The 20,534-nt window shown below is 39.6% G+C and overlaps 1 protein-coding gene across 9 annotated transcripts in view; it reads left to right on the top strand.

The window, feature by feature from the left end:
* LOC119732391 (protein polybromo-1-like) overlaps positions 1-20,534 on the top strand; it is a 70,147-nt gene that overhangs the window by 4,973 nt on the left and 44,640 nt on the right. For 4 of the 9 annotated variants that reach the window (XM_038205869.1, XM_038205873.1, XM_038205877.1 and 1 more), the window contains exons 5-14: positions 1,974-2,120; positions 3,518-3,685; positions 5,944-6,192; positions 7,797-7,975; positions 9,176-9,506; positions 10,435-10,599; positions 12,913-13,050; positions 14,059-14,190; positions 17,369-17,522; positions 19,031-19,266. In XM_038205869.1, coding sequence (XP_038061797.1) covers positions 1,974-2,120; positions 3,518-3,685; positions 5,944-6,192; positions 7,797-7,975; positions 9,176-9,506; positions 10,435-10,599; positions 12,913-13,050; positions 14,059-14,190; positions 17,369-17,522; positions 19,031-19,266 — 1,899 coding nt within the window. The remainder of the gene's footprint in view (positions 1-1,973; positions 2,121-3,517; positions 3,686-5,943; positions 6,193-7,796; positions 7,976-9,175; positions 9,507-10,434; positions 10,600-12,912; positions 13,051-14,058; positions 14,191-17,368; positions 17,523-19,030; positions 19,267-20,534) is intronic. The other 5 variants (XM_038205870.1, XM_038205871.1, XM_038205872.1 and 2 more) reach the window with 5 other exon arrangements.

Below are 20,534 nucleotides of genomic sequence, written 5' to 3'. Positions count from 1 at the left end.
GTGCATTCTCCAAAATCGGCCACACATTTTTGCATATTATAGCCTCAATCCTGCAAAATCCTCCATTTTGCAAAGAGGATTTTGGAGGATTTGGGAAGGTTAGGGTTAAAGATGTACTTGCCTGTGCTCTTCAAAAAAGTATGTTTTCTCCTGGCGACTTGTATTTGTTTATTTTACCGAGTAAAAAACACTATTTTCCCATTTTTTTGGTGTCTACAACCTTCTCAAAGTAACTTTCATTTTTGGGTTGCTTTTGTGCACTATCAGGTCCAGCCTGCATGTTGGTTCCTAAATTATAACGATTCTAATAGGGGCAAGGAACCAGTCTACCTGTGAGAATTGAATTATTGTTGGGCCGCTTATAGTTTGAAATTTGTAAAGTATTTATTCCACAGACAAAATTGTGCCGAATTTTCTGTTTAGTGTCTCATTCAAAAGTAAACAATTTTTGTATAGCTAGAAAAGTAGCAATTTTGAAAAATACAATCTGTTTTTTGGAGTGAAACTCAAAAATGTATATCTATCGTTTCAATTTAAATTTCACAAACTTGATTATGTGGCTTTAAAACAGCACTGGAACATGGGAAGTTATAGGTGTTGGGAAAACATGCTCAGCGGAGAAATTTGAGGCATTCTGGCAAAATGAGACAGAACTGGGCAGAGATCGAAATGGGTGTTTGTGGGTATTAGGAAAGAGAATAAATTACCACTACAATACAGTTTGTTGCACTTCAATTGGACATTCCATTGACAGGTTATGGCTGTTTAACTTTCGCATTTAACGACATGTCAAAACAGTTTTTAAAAACGAGAAAAAGGTCTTAGCGTTCAAGTTTTATATACGTGAAAATGAAAGATGCCTTAAATATGCTTTTATGCTACAATTTTTATGCTATTTCTTTAAAATATGCGGAGTAGGCATATCAAAGATTACAAATATCTATAAATTGTTGCGTCAGTGCAACACGGTCGTAAATCAATTCTGCAACCGTGTCATATTTCGCGCGAATACGCTCCGTGCAACAACGTTGTATCTCAAGGTCCATTGACTTTGCTTGTACATCCGGGTAATTTTAAGCGAGATACAACCTTTTGACAATGACATTCTAAAACTTTGATATAAAGTAAACACTATTTAAAGGGAATATACATCATTTGCTTTTGCTGTAATTTTCAGAAATGGATGGAATTGGGGGGTTGGAAATATATAGCCAATATAGTTACACTGACTTTTTTGAGGTTTTGGGTTCGAAAATGCTATAAAAACCAAGAAAAACAATCATTTTTCTGTAGTTTGGTTCCCTGACTCCATTTAAGAAGAAACAGAGAAGTTTACATATATTGAGGAATTGTAAGGTCAGGGAACCAGTCTAGCTGGCTTGTACCCGTTCATAGGTGTGTACTTGATTGCAAACAAGTGCGATGGTCAACTGGGGCCAGTATTTGAAAAAAGCCAGTTTTTTTCCAACGCTGATCGGCCGATCAGCGTTGGAAATTGATACAAAAATACCACTTTTCTTGAAAATGACAGTATACAAGGTGCCATGATTTTACAGGATGCTTTACACTGTCATTCACTAACAGTCCAGCAAGGTATTTCAAAATGATTTGGTAGTTTTATTTTTTGATGTTTGCAAATGTTGTATTTTCCCTTTAAGTCGCGTCAGTTGCACTGACGCGACTAAAACTGAAATCTGAACATCAGAAAAAGTTCATGACTGTTGAGTCTTTGGCATGTTTCTCCCCTATGACTATGACCTGTGCCCAAGTTCTGCCTAATTTTGTCAAAACGCCTCACAAATGGTTCTGTGAAGAACCAGAAAGTTGTTGGAACCATAATTTTCTTTTATGGATACTCGTAGTCTCTTGACATGGTGTATCTGCAAACTTCTCCAAAGTTGTACTCTCCACCATACGAAGCCTTCAAATCTCATTTAACAATTCTTACTGAATTTCTGATGGTCAATCGACAGAAAACCTCCCAGGAGTACAGGGATGCGAGCGATATCTGGCGACTGTTCATTGGAACCAAACACCATTTCCTTGAGGATGACCCGACGACAGAAGACGTGAAGTTTTCGAGGGAGACCGTGGAGGTTAAGCAAGAGAGAGAAGAAGAGGTATGGAGAACTCAGATTAGTCTGTACTCTGAGCAAAAAGAGATGTACAGGCACCGAACTTTTCCTCGGATCCGCTGATTTCCTTGTTTTTTTACTTCTCATGAATGCCATTACAAATTGAAAAAATACTGTACAAAGTCTTGTGGGGTTTGGACTTTCCTCGTTTTATTGTTGCCATACCCTTAGTCTTGATATGGCCCCGAGATTTCGCAACACATTTCAGCAAACAGGGCACTCTAGCAATGCAATTTTCTGGGTTCAGGCAGTAGAAATATCACGTTAATTGAAGCAATTTACCAACTTTACTTCAATTTAAAAATTAAAGATGTTTGGGTTTTTTTTTCGTAGTAGAAAAATGTAAATTTATGTCAGTAACCTGGGAGTCGCATCCGTTTATGCCCCAAAATGGCATTGTCAAGCGCCCCTCTCAAAAATATGGCCTATTGCTCTCACTATAGAGTCTGTGAGCAGCTAGCACTTTATTGTCTTTATGACCTTTAAAACTTGCTTTTTAGCCGACAAAATTCTCCAAAATGTTCATGAGGCAACTTAGACAAGGTCCTCAGTATTTCACCAGCCAAGTTTGAAATCTCAATTCAATTTTTAATGGAGACTTTTCTTTATCATTTTGCACCTGAGAGTGAAGCCAAGTGATTTCCATTTAAAGACTAGACTGGTACATGTCCAACTGTTTGAAAAGATTTCCCCCTTCTGTGGTCTGGTAGCAGACCATGGAAAGATGTGTAGAAATAGAGACCGTGCACCAGATGTTTCTTTTCACACAGTTGATTGATGCAGTACTAAAGGGTTGTTGGACTGGTTGTTTCATGTGGTAGTCTATTTTCTTGTGCTGCATGTTTTCAGTACCTTAACCCTAGCATCTTTTACTAGGAACTGGACCAAGTCCATCAAAATCCATCAATCACTGTGCTTCCAATACAAAACTGTACATGACACAATGGAATCCACCACTGACGCACTGGTTGATGTTCATGGACTTGCTACACATGGTTTTTTTTATTAAAATAGCAGTATCAATCGGATACCCCTAGCACTGCTTCAGGCCATTAGGCCAAAGTCCATCATACTCCATCAATATTAAGTCAAACCAGGCCTGCAGGACCAAGTCTCCAAAATTGGGGAGGTGGATTTTGATGGAGTTGGAGAGGTTCGGGTTAAGTTTAGGACTCTCATACACAGTCAGTTAGTGAGATTAATCTAACCTAAGTCACAAGTGGCATTCATTTATTGAGATGAGTCTGTCAGTGTGTAACTCAATCAGGTACGAAGATGACACTAGGTTGTCCGTCTGTGACCAGTAATCACCACCAGGAATGTCCACCCCGAATTGCTTTATTCCGCCAGTCAGATGTTTGTTTAACAAACCTCTCTCCTAGCAGTCATGCGAAGTATTTGCCGATAAGGACGCGACTGACGCAACCGCAGCGGCAAGCTGCAGGCTGCTGCAAGCTGCAGCAGGTCCAAGCACTGAGCACATTGCTGGACCAGCTAGGCACCTGCGAGCTCACAGCTTGGTGCTTAGCGAACCGCCGTTGAACAACGAGGTAGTGTAACGAGTCTCGTGGCATGACGTCAGAAGTGTTATTGTGTCTGTCAATCAGTGTTGTAGTATCAATCACAAAACTTTTTCTTTTGTTTTTCATTTCCTTTTCGTTACATTTTCATCACAGACCCATTGTGTTTATGTCATTTTTGTGTTGTTTAGAATGTGAAGTATCGGTAGTTTCTTCCAATGTAGACAGTTAAGCCCCAGTCACACATTCACGGTTTGGAGCTACGGATATCCACGGTATAAAATTTGTGATAAACCATGGGAGTACCGTATTCATCCTTAGTACCTCCATGGTTATCCGTCATCATCCTTGGGTATTCGTGGAGGGGCTAAGGAAGTTTTAAACTGTTCCAAACTTCCGTGGTGAATCGTCATGAAAATCAATCCGTGGTGCAACCGTAGGACATCATGTAGGACAACCGTACTAATTTGTAGTGTTATTCGTGGCTATGCGTACATATTCTTGGAGATTCGTAGCTATGAATGTCCTACGGATATGCGCGGATATGCTAGGATTTTGCTAAGGTACTATGAATATGTATGCTTTGTTAGTACCGGTAGGAAAACCTTGGTCATCCGTGGCGTTAACGTCATTATTCTTAGTAATACCGTCGATATTCTTCAACAATCTGTCCATATTCTTGACAAACCATGGTGTATTCGTAGAGAAACCTTATAGGACAGTGGTGGCTACATGTATCTGTTCTTACACCGTAGCGCATTCTTAGAAAGTCGATTTCTCCCCGAACGTCGATGGTTCATCGTGATCGATTGATTCTTGGTAAACCGTGGATATTCGTAGCTCCAACCATGAATGTGTGACTGGGGCTTAACAGTACTGTTTCTGATAATTTCGTAAGATCGTACATACATGTACTTTCCCTAAAACAAACATGAACCTTGCAAATTACAAAGAAACAATTGGAATTTTGGAGTGAGGACTGGAACAAAATGCTTTAAGTTATGATTGTTTTTATAGAAGAAGAAAAATTGTTTTTGGTAATCTACAAAGATCTGTAGAGAAGCACATCTTTTTAAAAGTTTGACCTACAAACTGTTATCTGTAGCATGCATGCAAACATTTGTAGAGTATAGTAGATGTGGTAGATGCTTTGTATATGTGAAAGTAGTTCCTAATGTTCTTTTGTTATTTAAGTAATCATATTTTGTTTTCACTTTCATCATTTCCTTTCCTACATTATGTCCTTTTTGTCTTTTTTTTATTAAACTAAACAATGTCAGCTATTGCTGTACAGGGTGTGTAAAAGTCATTGCCAGACCTGGCCTGTGAAATCATGGCACCTGGTGTGCTGTCATTCTCAAGAATACAGGAATTTTGTATCAATTTCCAGTGATGGTTTGCCCCCAATTTACCAAATTTAGTTAGTCCACATTTTCTTTGCAATCGGTTACACATCCATGAATGGGTGCTAGCCAGCTGGTCTGGTTCCCTGACCCGACAATTCCATGACGTCTATAAATTGCTCCGTTTCATCCACTGATCTCTATATAAAGACTGGATAGCTAATAAAGAGCCGCACAATGAATGAATTAGACGCCATATTGGTGAGACCGGCTGGTGATCTACAAAGGACAAGTTGCCGTTTTTATAGACAGCATGATTTATTTTGTAACGTCGCGGTTCACTTGACTTTAAAGGGAATATACATCATTTGTTTTTGCTGTAATTTTCAGAAATGGATGGAATTGGGGGGTTGGAAATATATATCAAATATAGTTACACTAACTTTTTTGAGGTTTTGGGTTCGAAAATGCTATTAAAACCAAGAAAAGCAATAATTTTCCTGTAGTCTGGTTCCCTGACTACATTTAAGAAGAAACAGAGCAGTTTACATACATTGGGGAATTGTAAGGTCATCAGGGAACCAGTCTAGCTGGCTTGTACCCATTCATAGGTGTGTAATCGATTGCAAACAAGTGCGATGGTCAATTGGGGCCAGTATTTGAAAAAAAAGCCAATTTTTTTCCAACGCTGATCGGCCGATCAGCGTTGGAAATTGATACAAAAATACCACTTTTCTTGAAAATGACAGTATACCAGGTGCCATGATTTTACAGGATGCTTTACACTGTCATTCACTAACAGTCAAGCAAGGTATTTCAAAATGATTTGGTAGTTTTATTTTTTGATGTTTGCAAATGTTGTATTTTCCCTTTAAAAGGCTGCATTCAATTAACTTTGTTTACTTCATTTTTTTATCAACTTGCCATCTTATTTGTACATCTCAGCAGTCTGTCCAGGAAGAGGTCAAAGCTCAAGTACCGAAGGAAGAACCCCAGGAATGTGAGTTTGCCATGGAGAATCCTTCCGATCCCTTGGAGCAGCTCTTCACGGCCGTCATGGCCCACAAGGAGGAAGACACCGGTAGAAACATCAGTCTGATATTCCGCAAGCTGCCTCCCAGGTCCCAGTTTCCGGACTACTACGACATCATCAATAACCCCATCGACATGAAAGTCATTGCCAAGAACATAAGGGTAATGCTATCAACCTATCAGCGCGGAGTACTGTGGCCTCGTGGTTAAGGGCACTGATTCGTGGTCTGCGGGTAAAGCTGCAGGTTGTGGGTTCGAGTCCTGGCGAGTCATGGTGCGTGTGCCCTTGGGCAAGGCACTTTGTCACTCATTGCTTCTCTCCACCCAGGAGTAAATGGGTACCTGTGAGGGCAGAGATGGTTATTGTGATTGAATTAGCTTCCTTGCGCCTAACAGGCTGCATCGAGCTGTATACTCCCCAGGGAGCTGAGATGGTATTTGGAATGTTTCATGTTCCCAATGAGCAGGGGTAATAATGATATAGCGCCTTGAGCACCAGTCCTGGTGGATACGTGCGCTTTATAAATATCCACTATTATTATTATTAACCTTTTAGGCGCTTTACAAACAGAGCTATCCAGCCCTATGTTGCAGGCACGGATCCAGAAGGGGGGGGGGGTCCAAAACAACCCACCCCCCCTCCCAGCTCTCACTCAAATTTTTTTCAGAGAAATACATTAAAAAATAATGACACAAATATGACAAATATACTGGTAATAATGTCCGCTTGTGCTCAACATTCAGACTAAGCCAGCTGGGGTATGGGGGTATTTGTACACTATTCTGTTAGATATAGTGTTCATGATAGTCAAATTAAAACAGCGCTGCGATTGAAAGTATGGTACAAGTCCCCCCCCCCCCCCCCTCCCCTAATAGTTTTACGCAGGCCAAGTGTCCGGAGAAAAAAAATCCTGTCTACATTTCAGCATTGATTTGCTGATGGGAAAAAAACCTGCAAAAAATCCTGGATTCGCCCCTGTGTTGGAAGTGATTTATTTGTGATTTATTTGAAAATTTGTGATTTATTTGAAAATTTGTGATAAACCCTGTTCCCTCTCTGAGTGATACTGTTTGCTATTTCCAAAGTTAGCAGCATTGCTAATATTGCTAGCATTGTGACTTTAAGCGTGATCCCTGGCTACATGGCATAATGGTTTGTGGCTTCTGACTAGCACCCCTTGAACAAAGAAATTGACAAAATTGGGAACTTCCAACATAGGGCTGGATAGCTCAGTTGGTAGAGCGCTGGAACGGTAATCTGCAATTTCAAACTCTACTCAAGTCAATTTCTTTATTCAAGGTGAAAAAAATGATTATAAGGCCAAAAAAAAATAAATATTCGGTCTCTGGTCAGACCAAAGTTCCGGAATTGACGCGGCCTCGTGGCTTTTTTTTTTTTTTTTGCTTTTTTTTTTCTTCTTCAAGCTTGGATTGTACAGACAAGGTGGGGTACTATTTTGCTTTTTTGGTGTCCTCATGTACATTGGTGTCCTCCATAATTTGCCTTGGTGCTTTTGATCATTTGCCTTGGTGCAATTTCCCATTCCTTGGTGCTCTTTGGTAAAAAATATTGAGGAGGTGCGGAAATAGAGGGCGCTGTTGGAGCTACAGCGGAATATTTTTGAAAAAAAAAATGATCGACTCGCATGCTTAAAATCGACGCGCGCGCTGACCAGAGACCGACTTATTATTTTTTTTGGCCTAATACAGCTAGTAAGTTTCCCTTTCCGATTTATTGGAATGTTTTTCCTGAATTCAAACTGTAGTCTGGTCACTACGCCACCCTGACTGATCTGGAGAAGGACCTATTACTGATGGTCAAGAATGCCAAGACATTTAACGAGCCCGGGTCCCAGGTCTACAAGGATGCCATGGTGTTAAAGAAACTGATCGCGAGTACCAAGCAGGAGCTGGACAGAGCCGTCAGGATGGGAGAGATGGCAAGGTCAGAACATTCTCCATAATCATACAGCTATATTAAATAAGTAGAGTGCTAACTCCTCATTTCCTTGTTGTGATTAGTTTGAACACATCCCGGGCACAGGAATGCATGTGAATGATCAAAAACATATTAACCACTTTGCGTCGGATGAGTGTTAACACGATCTTGCTGTTTCTATGCACCGGCACGGCTGACGGGTTAAAACGTCAAGCGTGTCTCATCTCGCCTCCAGATGACGTCTAAAAACACTGTTAAAAAGAGTCTTGCGAATCACTATTTGTGGCATTTGGCTGTATATCAAAAGTTGGCTGCTATATCTTGCCTTTTTGCGAAAGTCAAAATTTTCAGCAAAAATAATCTCCGCACGAAGTGGTTAAGATAGAGGAATGCAATTTCACTGTTACTGCTACTACTGTTGCACAATGATTAGAAGCAAGGGACCACTGGCCAAAAATAGTTTTTTTTTTTTTTAATATTGATAAAATACAAATCTTCCCTTTTTACAATGATGGTTAATTTTTCGAAAATTGACATTTCTCAGCAAAATGATACCCATACTTCATGTTTATTTATTTGTGATGTCACAAACGCGGAAACAAAAAATTGTCTGATAAAAGTTTCGGGTTATGCATTTTTCAAATTATTACACCTTAACAGATCATCCAAACATCCCATTTAGAGGTGGGTGTAGCGTGAATATCCGACTCCATGAAATGTGGACTCATTGGTAGTACTGCGCACGCGTGAGTACAATACTATGCTATTTTTAGGATCGTTTCGGGAGAGTGACCTGTCACGTGCGAGGGATCAACCAATAATAGGGAAATAGGGGTCCGATTTTCATAGGAGTCGGATTTTCATGTGACAGTGGGTTTTAAAACTGTAAAATTTTACAGTATATTCTGAACATGGTTAGAATCACAACTTTGAAAAAACTGGAACTCAAAACAAAATAAGCCCCATTTTTTTTTAAAGTCATATCGCCATTACAAGCAGCGCATTGAAGTGTCTGGTTTTAACAGTACCCGTGACAATTACAACTCACAATCCCCGTTTTTGTTTGTTTCTACCTCTGTGCAGTAAAACAGCGCCCCCTGTTAGTGCCGACCTTACAAGCAGTGCGCAGAAGTGTCTGATTTTGACAGAACCCGTCACAATTACAACTCACAATCCCTGTTTTTTTTTTTTTCTACCTCTGTGCAGTAAAACAGCGCCCCCTGTTAGTGCCGACCAGACTGAATCAGCTATCCAGGTCGCTGCCAGCCTGCCGTCGGACGAAGACAACGAAGAGGGCGGTACCCTCAACGAAATGAAGTACGAGGAAAACGATGACGAGTCGGGGGCCGAGAGTTTCCTGGCCAACTCCAGCGACGCCAAGCACGTGCTGTTCAACACGGTGCTGAACGCTAAGAACTCTCTGGGCCAGCTCCTGTCGGAACCCTTCATGAGGCTGCCCTTCAGGCGATTCTACCCGGATTACTACGAGGAGATTCAGCATCCCATGGCTCTGTGTAAGATTAGGAGCAAACTCAAGGTAAATTTTATTCATAATAATAATAATAACATGATTTATAGCGCAGTTACAATGCGCGGCTAAGGACAATTCCAGGGACAAAGTTACAGATTATGTGGAAAGAACAGATCAGTTTTCATCTACCCTTAAAGCATAACTTTAATTTTTATCTTTTTTTTAATCGATTTTGAATTTTTTTTCTTCAGACATGTCAGATGAGTGGAAGACATACTTCATTGGTGTATGAAATTTGACTGCTTTTTAAAGGGAATATACATCATTTGCTTTTGCTGTAATTTTCAGAAATAGATGGAATTGGGGGGTTGGAAATATATAGCAAATATAGTTACACTGACTTTTTTGAGGTTTTGGGTTCGAAAATGCTATAAAAACCAAGGAAAACAATCATTTTCCTGTAGTCTGGTTCCCTGACTCCATTTAAGAAGAAACACAGCAGTTTACATATATTGGGGAATTGTAAGGTCAGGGAACCAGTCTAGCTGGCTTGTACCCGTTCATAGGTGTGTAATCGATTGCAAACAAGTGCGATGGTCAACTGGGGCCAGTATTTAAAAAAGCCAGTTTTTTTCCAACGCTGGTCGGCCGATCAGCGTTGGAAATTGATACCAAAATACCACTTTTCTTGAAAATGACAGTATACCAGGTGCCATGATTTTACAGGATGCTTTACACTGTCATTCACTAACAGTCCAGCAAGGTATTTCAAAATGATTTGGTAGTTTTATTTTTTGATGTTTGCAAATGTTGTATTTTCCCTTTAAGAAATCAACCTTTAATCCAGGTCACTTTCTTTTTTACTCGCCCTGTATAATACTATCTAATATCCGACCTTAAAGACAATGTCCTTTTCGTAAAATGAATTACACAGTATAATGATATTTTTAACCAAGGACTTTCTTTCTTTCTTTGTTATTTTAATATTTTCCAGATGGATAGATATGAATCGCTGGCTGAACTAGCCCAGGACTTGGACCTGACCTTCAACAATGCCAAGCATTACAACCTGCCGTCCTCCAGACTATACAAGGACGCCGACAAGCTCCAGAAGGCCATGAGCGCCAAGTACAAGGAGCTGGAGAAAATGGAAGCCATGGTGAGACGCTCCTAGACACTTTCGATTAAATGTCACAATCTTGTGCAACTCTCCTTTTGTTTGACCAGTCACAGACAGTCAAAAGTTCATTCCACCTCCCCTTCCATGCCTTTAAGGCAGGTTAGTCACCAACAGTCCGATAATATTTCAATGGTCATCGTGACGAGTCGTACTCCGTCAACAGCCAAAAGCAGGTAGCTGGTAGTCACCGCTGGCTATTTTGAATTGAAGGGTTTTTTTTTATTGTTCGTACCATTCTCGCAGTCCGAAGACTGAATTGCGATGGTTTACAATTTACAATTAACAGAAATCATTGGAAAAAAAAAAAATTATACATATGTTCAACATTAAAGTATTCTAAAAAGACCATTATTTTTTTTTACGCATAATGTTAAAACAGAGAAATATTCTAGAAAGACTCTTATACAAACGTGGATTAACCCTAACAGCCCATAACCAATCAAACTCCAACAGTAGGTTAGTGTTTAAATCTGTTGGGATAGGTACAGTACCCCTAAACTGATGGTCTTTTACACTGGGGTTGGCATACCTCCAGAAACTAAGTCCAACAGTGTGTGTGTACAATTTCCCATGTGGGTGTTGGAATTTGCCTGAATGGGTATGGCTCCTAGTAAATTAGGCTGGGGAGTTAGGGTTAAAAAATGTTAAAATGCTACCCAGACTAGATAAAAAAAGAACCGTGTTTTGTACATCTACACCCCTTTCTATCACATAGTGATAAAAAGAATGCATTTTGTTTTACATCCAGACATAACCATTTTATTACACTACATTAGGTGTTTATTAATGAGTCTGACTAGGTAAGGCAGATAAAATGCCAGGTTTTGGTTACAAAACAAATCAAAATTGTTTTCAATTTATCAATCTTCTACAGCCAAAACGCATAGCTGTATCAAATTTCATAACAATCACAGCCAGTCAATCCTGCTTTATATGTGAAAAGGGAGCAGTCAACTGTTTTATAGAACAGTCACTTGATTTGTTTTGACTGCTGGGCTGGCTTTGTTGAATTTGCCAGCCAGAGAGGGAGGGTTAATCTAGTTGGAGGTCTTCTAGTGAGCCAAAGCACCTTTCTTCAATTCTTAAAGAGGTTGTGGAATGCTTGAAGACATTTCCGTCATATTTTGGGTATATGTAGCCTAAGGTGTGATGAAATAAAAATGACTATTGTTTCTTTTTCAGGTCCTGTTTCGACCCGAACGTGCAATTTGTGTAAAAGTCGTCGTTGCGGGCAGCAAACAAAACACAGTAAATCGTGACGTAATAAACAGGACTCGTTTATGCTACTCTGCAAGTTCGGGTCGAAACAGGCATGACAGGACTTGAAAAACAGCTCTCAAAAGTACCTTTTGTACTCATTTTATGACAGAAACAATAGTCGTTTTTATTTCATCACACCTTAGGCTACATATACCCGAAAAATGACGGAAATGTCTTCGAGCATTCCACAACCTCTTTAAACTGGAGTGAATTGACATACAGTATCCAACTGTCAAGTGTGACTGCAACACTGCCATTTGGAGTGCATTGTGGGATCTAACTGACTGCCAACAAAATCAGACTAGTGGTGCTTATTTATGGGTATTATGGGAACGGGGTACCCCATTGTGGATTGGGTTTTCAGTCCCTGCCCGATTCCGTGGGTTTTCCACAGAATGTTCTTCTGGGGTTTTCCTCCCTTCCTCTAAAACTGTACTTGCTTCTGATTGTCTTCTCTCTACAGGTTTCTTCTGGCTTGTGAGCTATAGTTCCTAGGGTGCTTTTGAGGAAATCCCTGGTTTTTTTACCAGAAATAAATAATAATACTAATAAATAACAATTGAAGTAAAACACGGGTTACCGTAAACAAAAAAAATTAAAAAGTACCGGAAGTTGTCTTAAGGGCTTTATAGCTTTACGGTGTGAACTGCAAATCATCGCGTCATCTGCCAAACATTAAAATGCACATAAACGTGAAATGTGTTTTGGTTTCTTCCATGTAGCCTAGTTTTCGGTGTTGAAAATTCCCTACAAATGCCATTTGTAGGGAATTTTCAACACCGAAAACTAGGCTGGCATTCAAATCTTTCTCTTTCATTGTCTGGGAAGAAGCACTTTGTAAAATTGGTTACAATACCCGATCCCATAATCTGGAACCGGTTCCTGACATCAGCGGTCGGGAACTCGGGCACCCGGTTCCGATGCATACCCTAAAATTAGACACAGAGAACTAAGGTAAAAAACTAATTGGAACATCTGCCATTGTGTTGTCTGATGCCGGTCTGTCTGTTTGTTTCATTCTTTGTTTTACAGAGAGATGTCGAGAGCGATGAGGAGAGTGACAGAGGAGGCGGCAAACGGCGTAGGAGCAGCATCAAGAAGGGGCCCGACAGTGAGTTGGATCTGAAGACGCGCCTGCAGATGGTCTGTGACACCTTAGTACAATACCAGGTCAGTTGACTGCAGTAGAGAATCCAGCAAGCCTCGCATTCTAACTTTTAAAGGGAATGTACAACATTTGCTTTTGCTGCAATTTTCAGAAATTAATGGATTTGGAGGACTGGTTTGCTATAGCAAATATTGTTACACTGACTTGTTTCACGTTTTTGGTTCGTAGATGCTGGAAAAACCAAGAAAACCAATCATATTCTTGTGGTCTGGTTCCCGGACCCAACTTAAAATGAAACAGAGCAATTTATAGACTTTGGAGAATTGTAAGGTCAAAGAATCAGTCTAGCAGGCTTGTACCTCTTGACAGGTGTGTAATCAATTGAAAAGAAAATGCAGACAAACTAAATGTGAAAAATCAGGAACAATTTTTAAAAAAAAATAGTTTTCTCCAACGCTGGTCGGCCGACCTGCGTTGGAAAAATACTGTTTTTCTTGAAAATGTCAGCACACTAGGAGCCACAACTTTACAGGATGCTTTGGAATGTCATTCCCTAACAGTCCAGTAAGGTATTTTGTGATAATTTGATCATTTCAATTTTTGATGTTTGCAAATGTTGTATCTTTCCTTTAAACCCTTTATCCAGTACTTACCCACTTGCTGTTTTCACTCATCCATTTAAAAATCTTGTTGAGCAGTATTTTTCCTTCAAAAGATACCGTAATTACAAAAGATCTTTTTTGTGTGAAATAGTTATTTTCATAAGAATTCTTACCCAAAAATCTTTTTATGATATTCCAAAAAGTGTCCAATATATTTTCCCAGGATGCAGTTCTAGTTCTTTGAAAACTGAAAAGGTTTACAGGCATTCATTGAAAAATAAAACTGGAAGTCAGATCACATAAATAAAGAACAGGGTCCCTTTAAGAAAAATATTTGGTTCCATTTAAACAATTGTTAGTGTTTATGAACGGATACTTAGCTTTTTTTGTTTAAACGTGAAAACATGTAGACATCTCATCTTTACCCAGAAGAGTCTGTTCTTGATGGTTTTGTTATTGTTCGGATAGGACAAGATTGGGCGCTACCCAATCACTCTCTTCATGGAGAAACCGTCTAAGAAACTGTACCCCGACTACTACCAAGTAATCAGTGAACCCATCGACATGAAGACCATTGAGAGCAACATCAGATCAGACAAGGTGAGGAGGGTGATGGGTAGACACTGGTAGATCTTGGGGCTTTGGGAGGGGGCAACTAGATCCCACCCATAGAGCTATATTAAATTATTAGAGAGCTAACTCGTCATTCTGCATGCGGAGACGCTTTGAAGCCGTCCTGGGCGCAGACATTTTGAATTCATGTGCGTGTTTGTAGAACATAATGAAATTAGATGGATTGAATTTTGAAAGTGTACTCTACATGCAACGTGCAAGTAGAACATACGCAAACAACTTAGCGCGTCATTGACGGTTTAAAAAAATGTGACGGCAAAAAGCATCTGCAGCGAATACGCGCACGCGTTGTGCTGTTTGGGTAGAGCAAAATGACACGCTCATTTGCTGATCGTGCGTTTCGGTTTTGGGCATATTAGCTTCGATAACGCACCGGTATGGAATACAAACGCAGATATAAAAAGCCGTACAAAATTTCTACGTCTCCATAGGTTTGTGCACAAACATGGATGCGCCCAGCAGGCATTACTTTGTACACAAAGTTTGCGCTCTAGTAATTTAATATAGCTCAATGATCCCACCACAAATCTGTGAAATATTAATGTACAGTATGTCCGGGGGAAAAGTGTCCATCTAAATACTTTTGAATAACAACAAGACCACGAGGAATATTTTTATTTGTGTAGATACTCCTAATCCTTGGCCTCAATCCCTATGAATGTTATTTAATTTCCTTCGCGCCTCACTACACAATGGTCAATTGATTAAAACAACATTTTTGGACACTGTGAATAAGTTCCTTGCCTTAATTAATTTCAGGGCTTTTCTTATGTAAGATGTGTGAAATTTTTCATGTTGTGAAAAAGGGCCGTGGTGGGGTTTTGGAATTATTAGCCTGGCTATCAGTCATCAATATGCCGCTCTTCTTACCTAGCTCTCCACAAGATAGGACAAATTTGAAATTTCCTCGACCAACAAACAACGAAAAAGCTTGTCCATGCTTTTATCTCTTGCCGCCTCGATTTCTGCAATAGTCTCCTACACTGTATTCCTGATTCTCAAACCTCGAAACTTCAGCGCATTCAGAATTCCGCCGCCAGACTTGTTACACGTACATCATCCAGGCAACATATAACCCCTATTCTTCGCACCCTTCACTGGCTACCTGTCAATGAGCGAATCGCCTTCAAGATTCTACTCCTAACTCACAAATGCATCCACGGCTCAGCACCAGCATACCTCCGAGAACTTATTCAAGTATACCAGCCACAACGCACCCTCCGTTCTAGCTCCACATTGCTGCTCAGTACACCGGTCACTCGCACTAAGACTTATGGACATCGTTCCTTCATGCATGCATCACCATCGCTTTGGAACTCTCTCCCACACCATATAAGAACTGTCAATGCCGAAAATGAATTTAAAACACTCCTTAAAACTTACCTGTTCCATTAATTGCTTTTAATTGTTGTTTCCTGTGAAGCGCATCGAGACCTTGGTGTGATGCGTTATATAAAAACTGTGTTATTATTATTATTATTATCATGGTTGTCAGTCATCATGGCAAGACCTCAGTTTAATGCTCAAGGGCAAATGATTCCAATCACAGCCGCAGCCCTTTTTCACATTATGAAGGATTTTACACAGCGTACATAACAAGGCACTAAAATTGGTCGAGGCAAGGACCTTTGTCACAATGTCAAATTAATTAAAACTCACAGGGATTGAGTCCAAGGACACAGAGAATTAACCTGCTGAAAAGATGTGAACAATGAACCGCCGTCGACAAAAAAGTTACAACCGACAAAAAAAAGTACCACCTGACAGTAAGGCCAAAAAAAAAAGTCTCCGGTTTCTGGTATGGAGCTTGCCAAAAAAGTGGTGCGGCGACACGGCTTTTTTTGTTTTTTTACCGGATGTTTTTGCTTCAAATGTCGGCTGATGACTGCAAATGGTGCCCGACTAAACTTAGTGCAAATAATATGGGAGTCCAGAGAGGCCACATAAAGCTTATTCTCGACCATAACCCAATCTAAAAACACGTTAAAATTGTGCAGCAGCAGGATTCCAGTCAAACCAGTGGGTTTGGCGGTTTTGAGACATCATCTTTCATTGAAAAAAAAACCTTTTTCATTTTGCCGACGCGCATATGGCTACGGCGACGCGCGCGCATACCAGAAACCGGTAACACAAAATTGACCGATAGTGTAGTAATGGTACTACACTATCAGTCAGTTGTTGCATGATCAGCCCTAATTGATAATGTAACAAAAATTGACTGATAGTGTAGTAACATCTACTACAGTATCCAACATTTTCTGTTACATTATCGGTTTAGTGATACAATATCAGTCAATTTGTGGTTGGTGATACGTTATCAGTTGGTTACTACATTATCAGTTGTAACAAAGCACCGCAACTTTGTGATAAAATAACATAACAAGCGTGTGTGTATGTGCGTAGTTTCTTGTGTTTTTGAATATTCAAACCGGCAAAAAGCTATTTGAATATTTGATTGATTATCGAGTATTTGAATTTTTGGTATACAGGGTGATTAAAAAAAACGAAACCCAAATGGCGGGACCATTGTTGTAGTGAAGTTCTTCATGTAGCACTTTGAAAATCTCGGATATAAAAAGCCAATTCTTAACCTTTTTTTTAGTACAAGAATCATTCAAATCACTCATGTACTTAAACACAACCACCGTTTTAAAGTTATGTCCACGGATCACAAAAAAGGTGTGCGTTCTTTCAGCAAAACGAAAACAATTCACACACATCCTTATGTGATTTGTTTTCGTTTTGCTGAAAGAACATTGAACGCTTTCGTGATCCGTGGACAGAACCTTAAAAACGGCGGTTGTGTTTAAAACCCTGTAACTTGAAAAGTAAATGAGTGATTTGAATGATTCTTGTACTAAAAGAAAGCTTATGAATTGGGCTTTAATATCCTAGATTTTGAAAGTGCTACATGCAGAACTTCACTAAAACAATGGTCCCGACATTTGGGTTTCGGGGTTTTTTTACTCGCCCTGTATTCGAGACAGCCCTGATCTGTAGCCTTCCCAGATGATTCGCAATCATCCAGGAAGTTTTGGACGATTTTGTTAAATAATGCCAAAGGAGTAAATAAATACAATTGAAAAAATGTCGCGTCGCTTGTTTTGATTAATAACGTGTGTATTGCATTTTCTCCACTGTGCAGTACAACAATGAGGAAACGGTGCTGAACGATTTTGACTTGCTATTCAACAACGCTAGGCAGTACAACGAAGAAGGCTCAATGGTGTATGAAGACGCTAACTTACTGGAGAGACTCCTCAAAGACAGATGCCGGGAATTGGGTATTTGCGTGGCAGGTATCTAAAAAAAAATACCAAAGTTTATTCAAACCCAATTTTAACTTTGGAGATGTTCGCAGGTGCACCGTGTGAAGTGAATTTCACTCACAGGAAAATGGGGCCGAGAAGATCCCTAGGTGATAGCTCAACATTTCAGTTAGCTCTGAGAACCATCACTAGATGATGATAGCCAGTTGCCAAAGCATAATGACCAAAATATTCTTAAAAAAAACAAAAACAACAATTCGGGCGATTCACAATGCAGTGCGCCACCAAGAGTTTGCCATGGAGAGTCCATTTTTCAGGTTTACGGTCGACAAAACATGGTCCATTTGCATGAGAGTCAGAAGACGACTTGATCTAATTTGTTATAGGTTGGAGCATAGTGTCTGCTGCCTTACAAAATACACCATATTGATAAGAAGAAAAGGACAGGGTAAACAGATCCTCGAATCATACGCTTACGAAACTAAGTGACCGGAAAGACTCGCAATTTCAAATAGCCCGCGCTGCGAATTTGTCGACCATCTCCCACAATGCATTGGGAAAAATGAACTGACCGTGGCTAATTCTTGGTGGCGCACTGCATTGTGAATCGCCCGCATTGTTTTGTTTTTTAAAAGGCCTGTCGGACCCCATTGGAAATACCCCTTTGGATTTATTAGCTGTCCAGGCATCAGTTTTTTTTCTTTAATTTTGTTCCCTTTTTTTGTTTGTTTAGTATACTGTAGTTGTGCTCTATTTTGTTTTGTTGTTTTTCTTACTGTTTAAATGTATCTCTGTCTATTGTTTTTCCCTTTTCTTTTGTATTTTTATGCGAGTGCCAAATAAACCAAACCAAATATACTGTCCGTGCTAGTTTCAAATTTCATCCTCAAAAAGATATGTTTTTGTAAATTGCTTTTTCTGCTATCAATACAGGGTGAGTAAAAAAAGATGAAACCCAAATGGCATGACCAATTTTTGAATGAAGTTTTGCTAGTAGCACTTTCAAAATGTAGGATATGAAAGTCCAATCATTAAGCTTTCTTTTAGTGCAAGAATCATTCAAATCACTCATGTACTTTTCAAGTTACGGAATTTTGAACACAAAGACCGTTATAAAGTTCTGTCCACGGATCACAAAAAAAAGTAAGTTTACTTTCAGCAAAACGAAAACATTTCTCATAGGGATGCATGTGAATTGTTTTCGTTTTGCTAAAAGAACACTTTACTTACTTTGCTTTAGGCCTCCAGGCCCAAGTCCATCATACTTTGTCAATTGTTAGTCCAACCGGGCCTGCAGGACCAAGTCCTCAAAATCCACCAAAATGGGGGATGGATTTTGGTGGAGCTAGGGAGGTTAATGAGGGAAAGAAGTCTAATTTGTTGAAAAGCACAAACCATTTTTAACACCTCTTGTCCTTCTCAAAACCATTTGTTTCTGTGACCACACATGATGCAACGGGCAGCTTCTTCTGAGCTGTTCTCTCGCCATTCAAATCCTCAATTCTCGTTGATAACCCCAGTTTTGCCCATTCTGGTAGTCCAATCAGAGCCAGCAATGGTTTCTTGCGTTTCAGACGCTGCCAAGGGCCCAACCAAGAGCAAGACCACGCCCGTGGACCCGCCCAAGCGACTGCCTTCTAAGCGGCCCCGGTCCATGGGAGGGATGACCCCTCTGGAGCAGAAACTCAACGACTTGTACGGAACCATCTTTGACTACTCGGACTCCAATGGGAGGGAGCTGGCTGCCCCGTTCATCAGACTGCCAACCAAAAACGTAAATTTTTTTAGCATTTTTGTTATTATTCTGGTAATTCTTCATCAAAATTGCCCCTAACTCTGTGGCTTGAAAAGCTGTGCAGGGTTACCCCCCCCAAAAAAAACCCTTAAAGGGGATATACAACATTTGCAAAAACATCAAAAAATAAAACTACCAAGTTTTTACGAAATACTAGGATGTTGGTAAATGACAGTCTAAAGCATCATGTAAAATTATGGCACCTGGTGTGAAGTCATTTTCAAGAAAATGGTATTTTTGTAAACATTTCCAACGGTGGTCGGCCGACCAGCGTTGGGAAAACCTAACTATTTTTCAACTACTGCTCCAAATTTACCATTTTTTCAGTTCAAATTTTGTTTGCTATTGGTTACATGTTCATGAATGGGTGCAGGCCAGCTAGACTGGTTCCCTTGACTTACAATTTTCCATCATCTATAAATTGATACATTTTATCTTTTGTGGAGTCAGGGAACCAGACTACTTGAACATTTTTGTTTTTCTTGGTTTTTCCAATCTTTTCGAACACCAAACTTCAAAAATGTCAGTGTAACAATATTTGATATATTATACTTACCTCTCAAATAGTTCATTTCTGAAAATTACAGCAAAAGCCAATGATGTACATTCCCTTTAAAACATTTGCCTTTTTTTTTCAAAATCTGTGAATATTTTGTTATGGATATCAGAATAAAGCTAAGAGCTTTTTCTTTCAATCATGAAAGCAGCACATTGGGTTGCTGAAAAAGACCAGTTATGTGACACAATTCCTTTTTAATCCATTCAACATGTTCAAGTGACATTACCACAGAAAAGGGATTTACACTTGTACCTATATGTGCATGAAATACATGTGGCGCATTTTGTCCTAATCCTTACAAACAACAAACAACATTGCACATAATACGACAAGAGTACAAGTGAATTTGATGGAAATAACCTTTTATTTTTCACCTGAACAAGTATCTTATCCTATTTAGTTCTATTAATAAACCTTTACGGCATAATAAATATGTCAAAATAGTAAAGAAATTGCACGAATGAAAGACAATTGCACAGTGGGCTTACAGTAACATGATTCATTGTTTGAATCACATTTGGAAAGGGTGAAAAATCACTTCTGTTTCCGTTTCCATGATTTTTTTCAGTATTTGAAAGAAAAAGCTCTCAGCTTCAATCTAATATCCAAAACATACAAATTCATCGATTATGTGTTTAAAAAAAAAGGCAAATGTTTCAGGGTTGCATTTTTTGGGGTCACCCTGTAG

The sequence above is a fragment of the Patiria miniata genome, unplaced genomic scaffold, assembly GCF_015706575.1.
Source record: "Patiria miniata isolate m_02_andy unplaced genomic scaffold, ASM1570657v1 HiC_scaffold_24, whole genome shotgun sequence".
Lineage (NCBI taxonomy): Eukaryota > Metazoa > Echinodermata > Asteroidea > Valvatida > Asterinidae > Patiria > Patiria miniata.
Note: the sequence above shows the minus strand (reverse complement) of the source record. Positions and strands in the feature narration are given on the sequence as shown.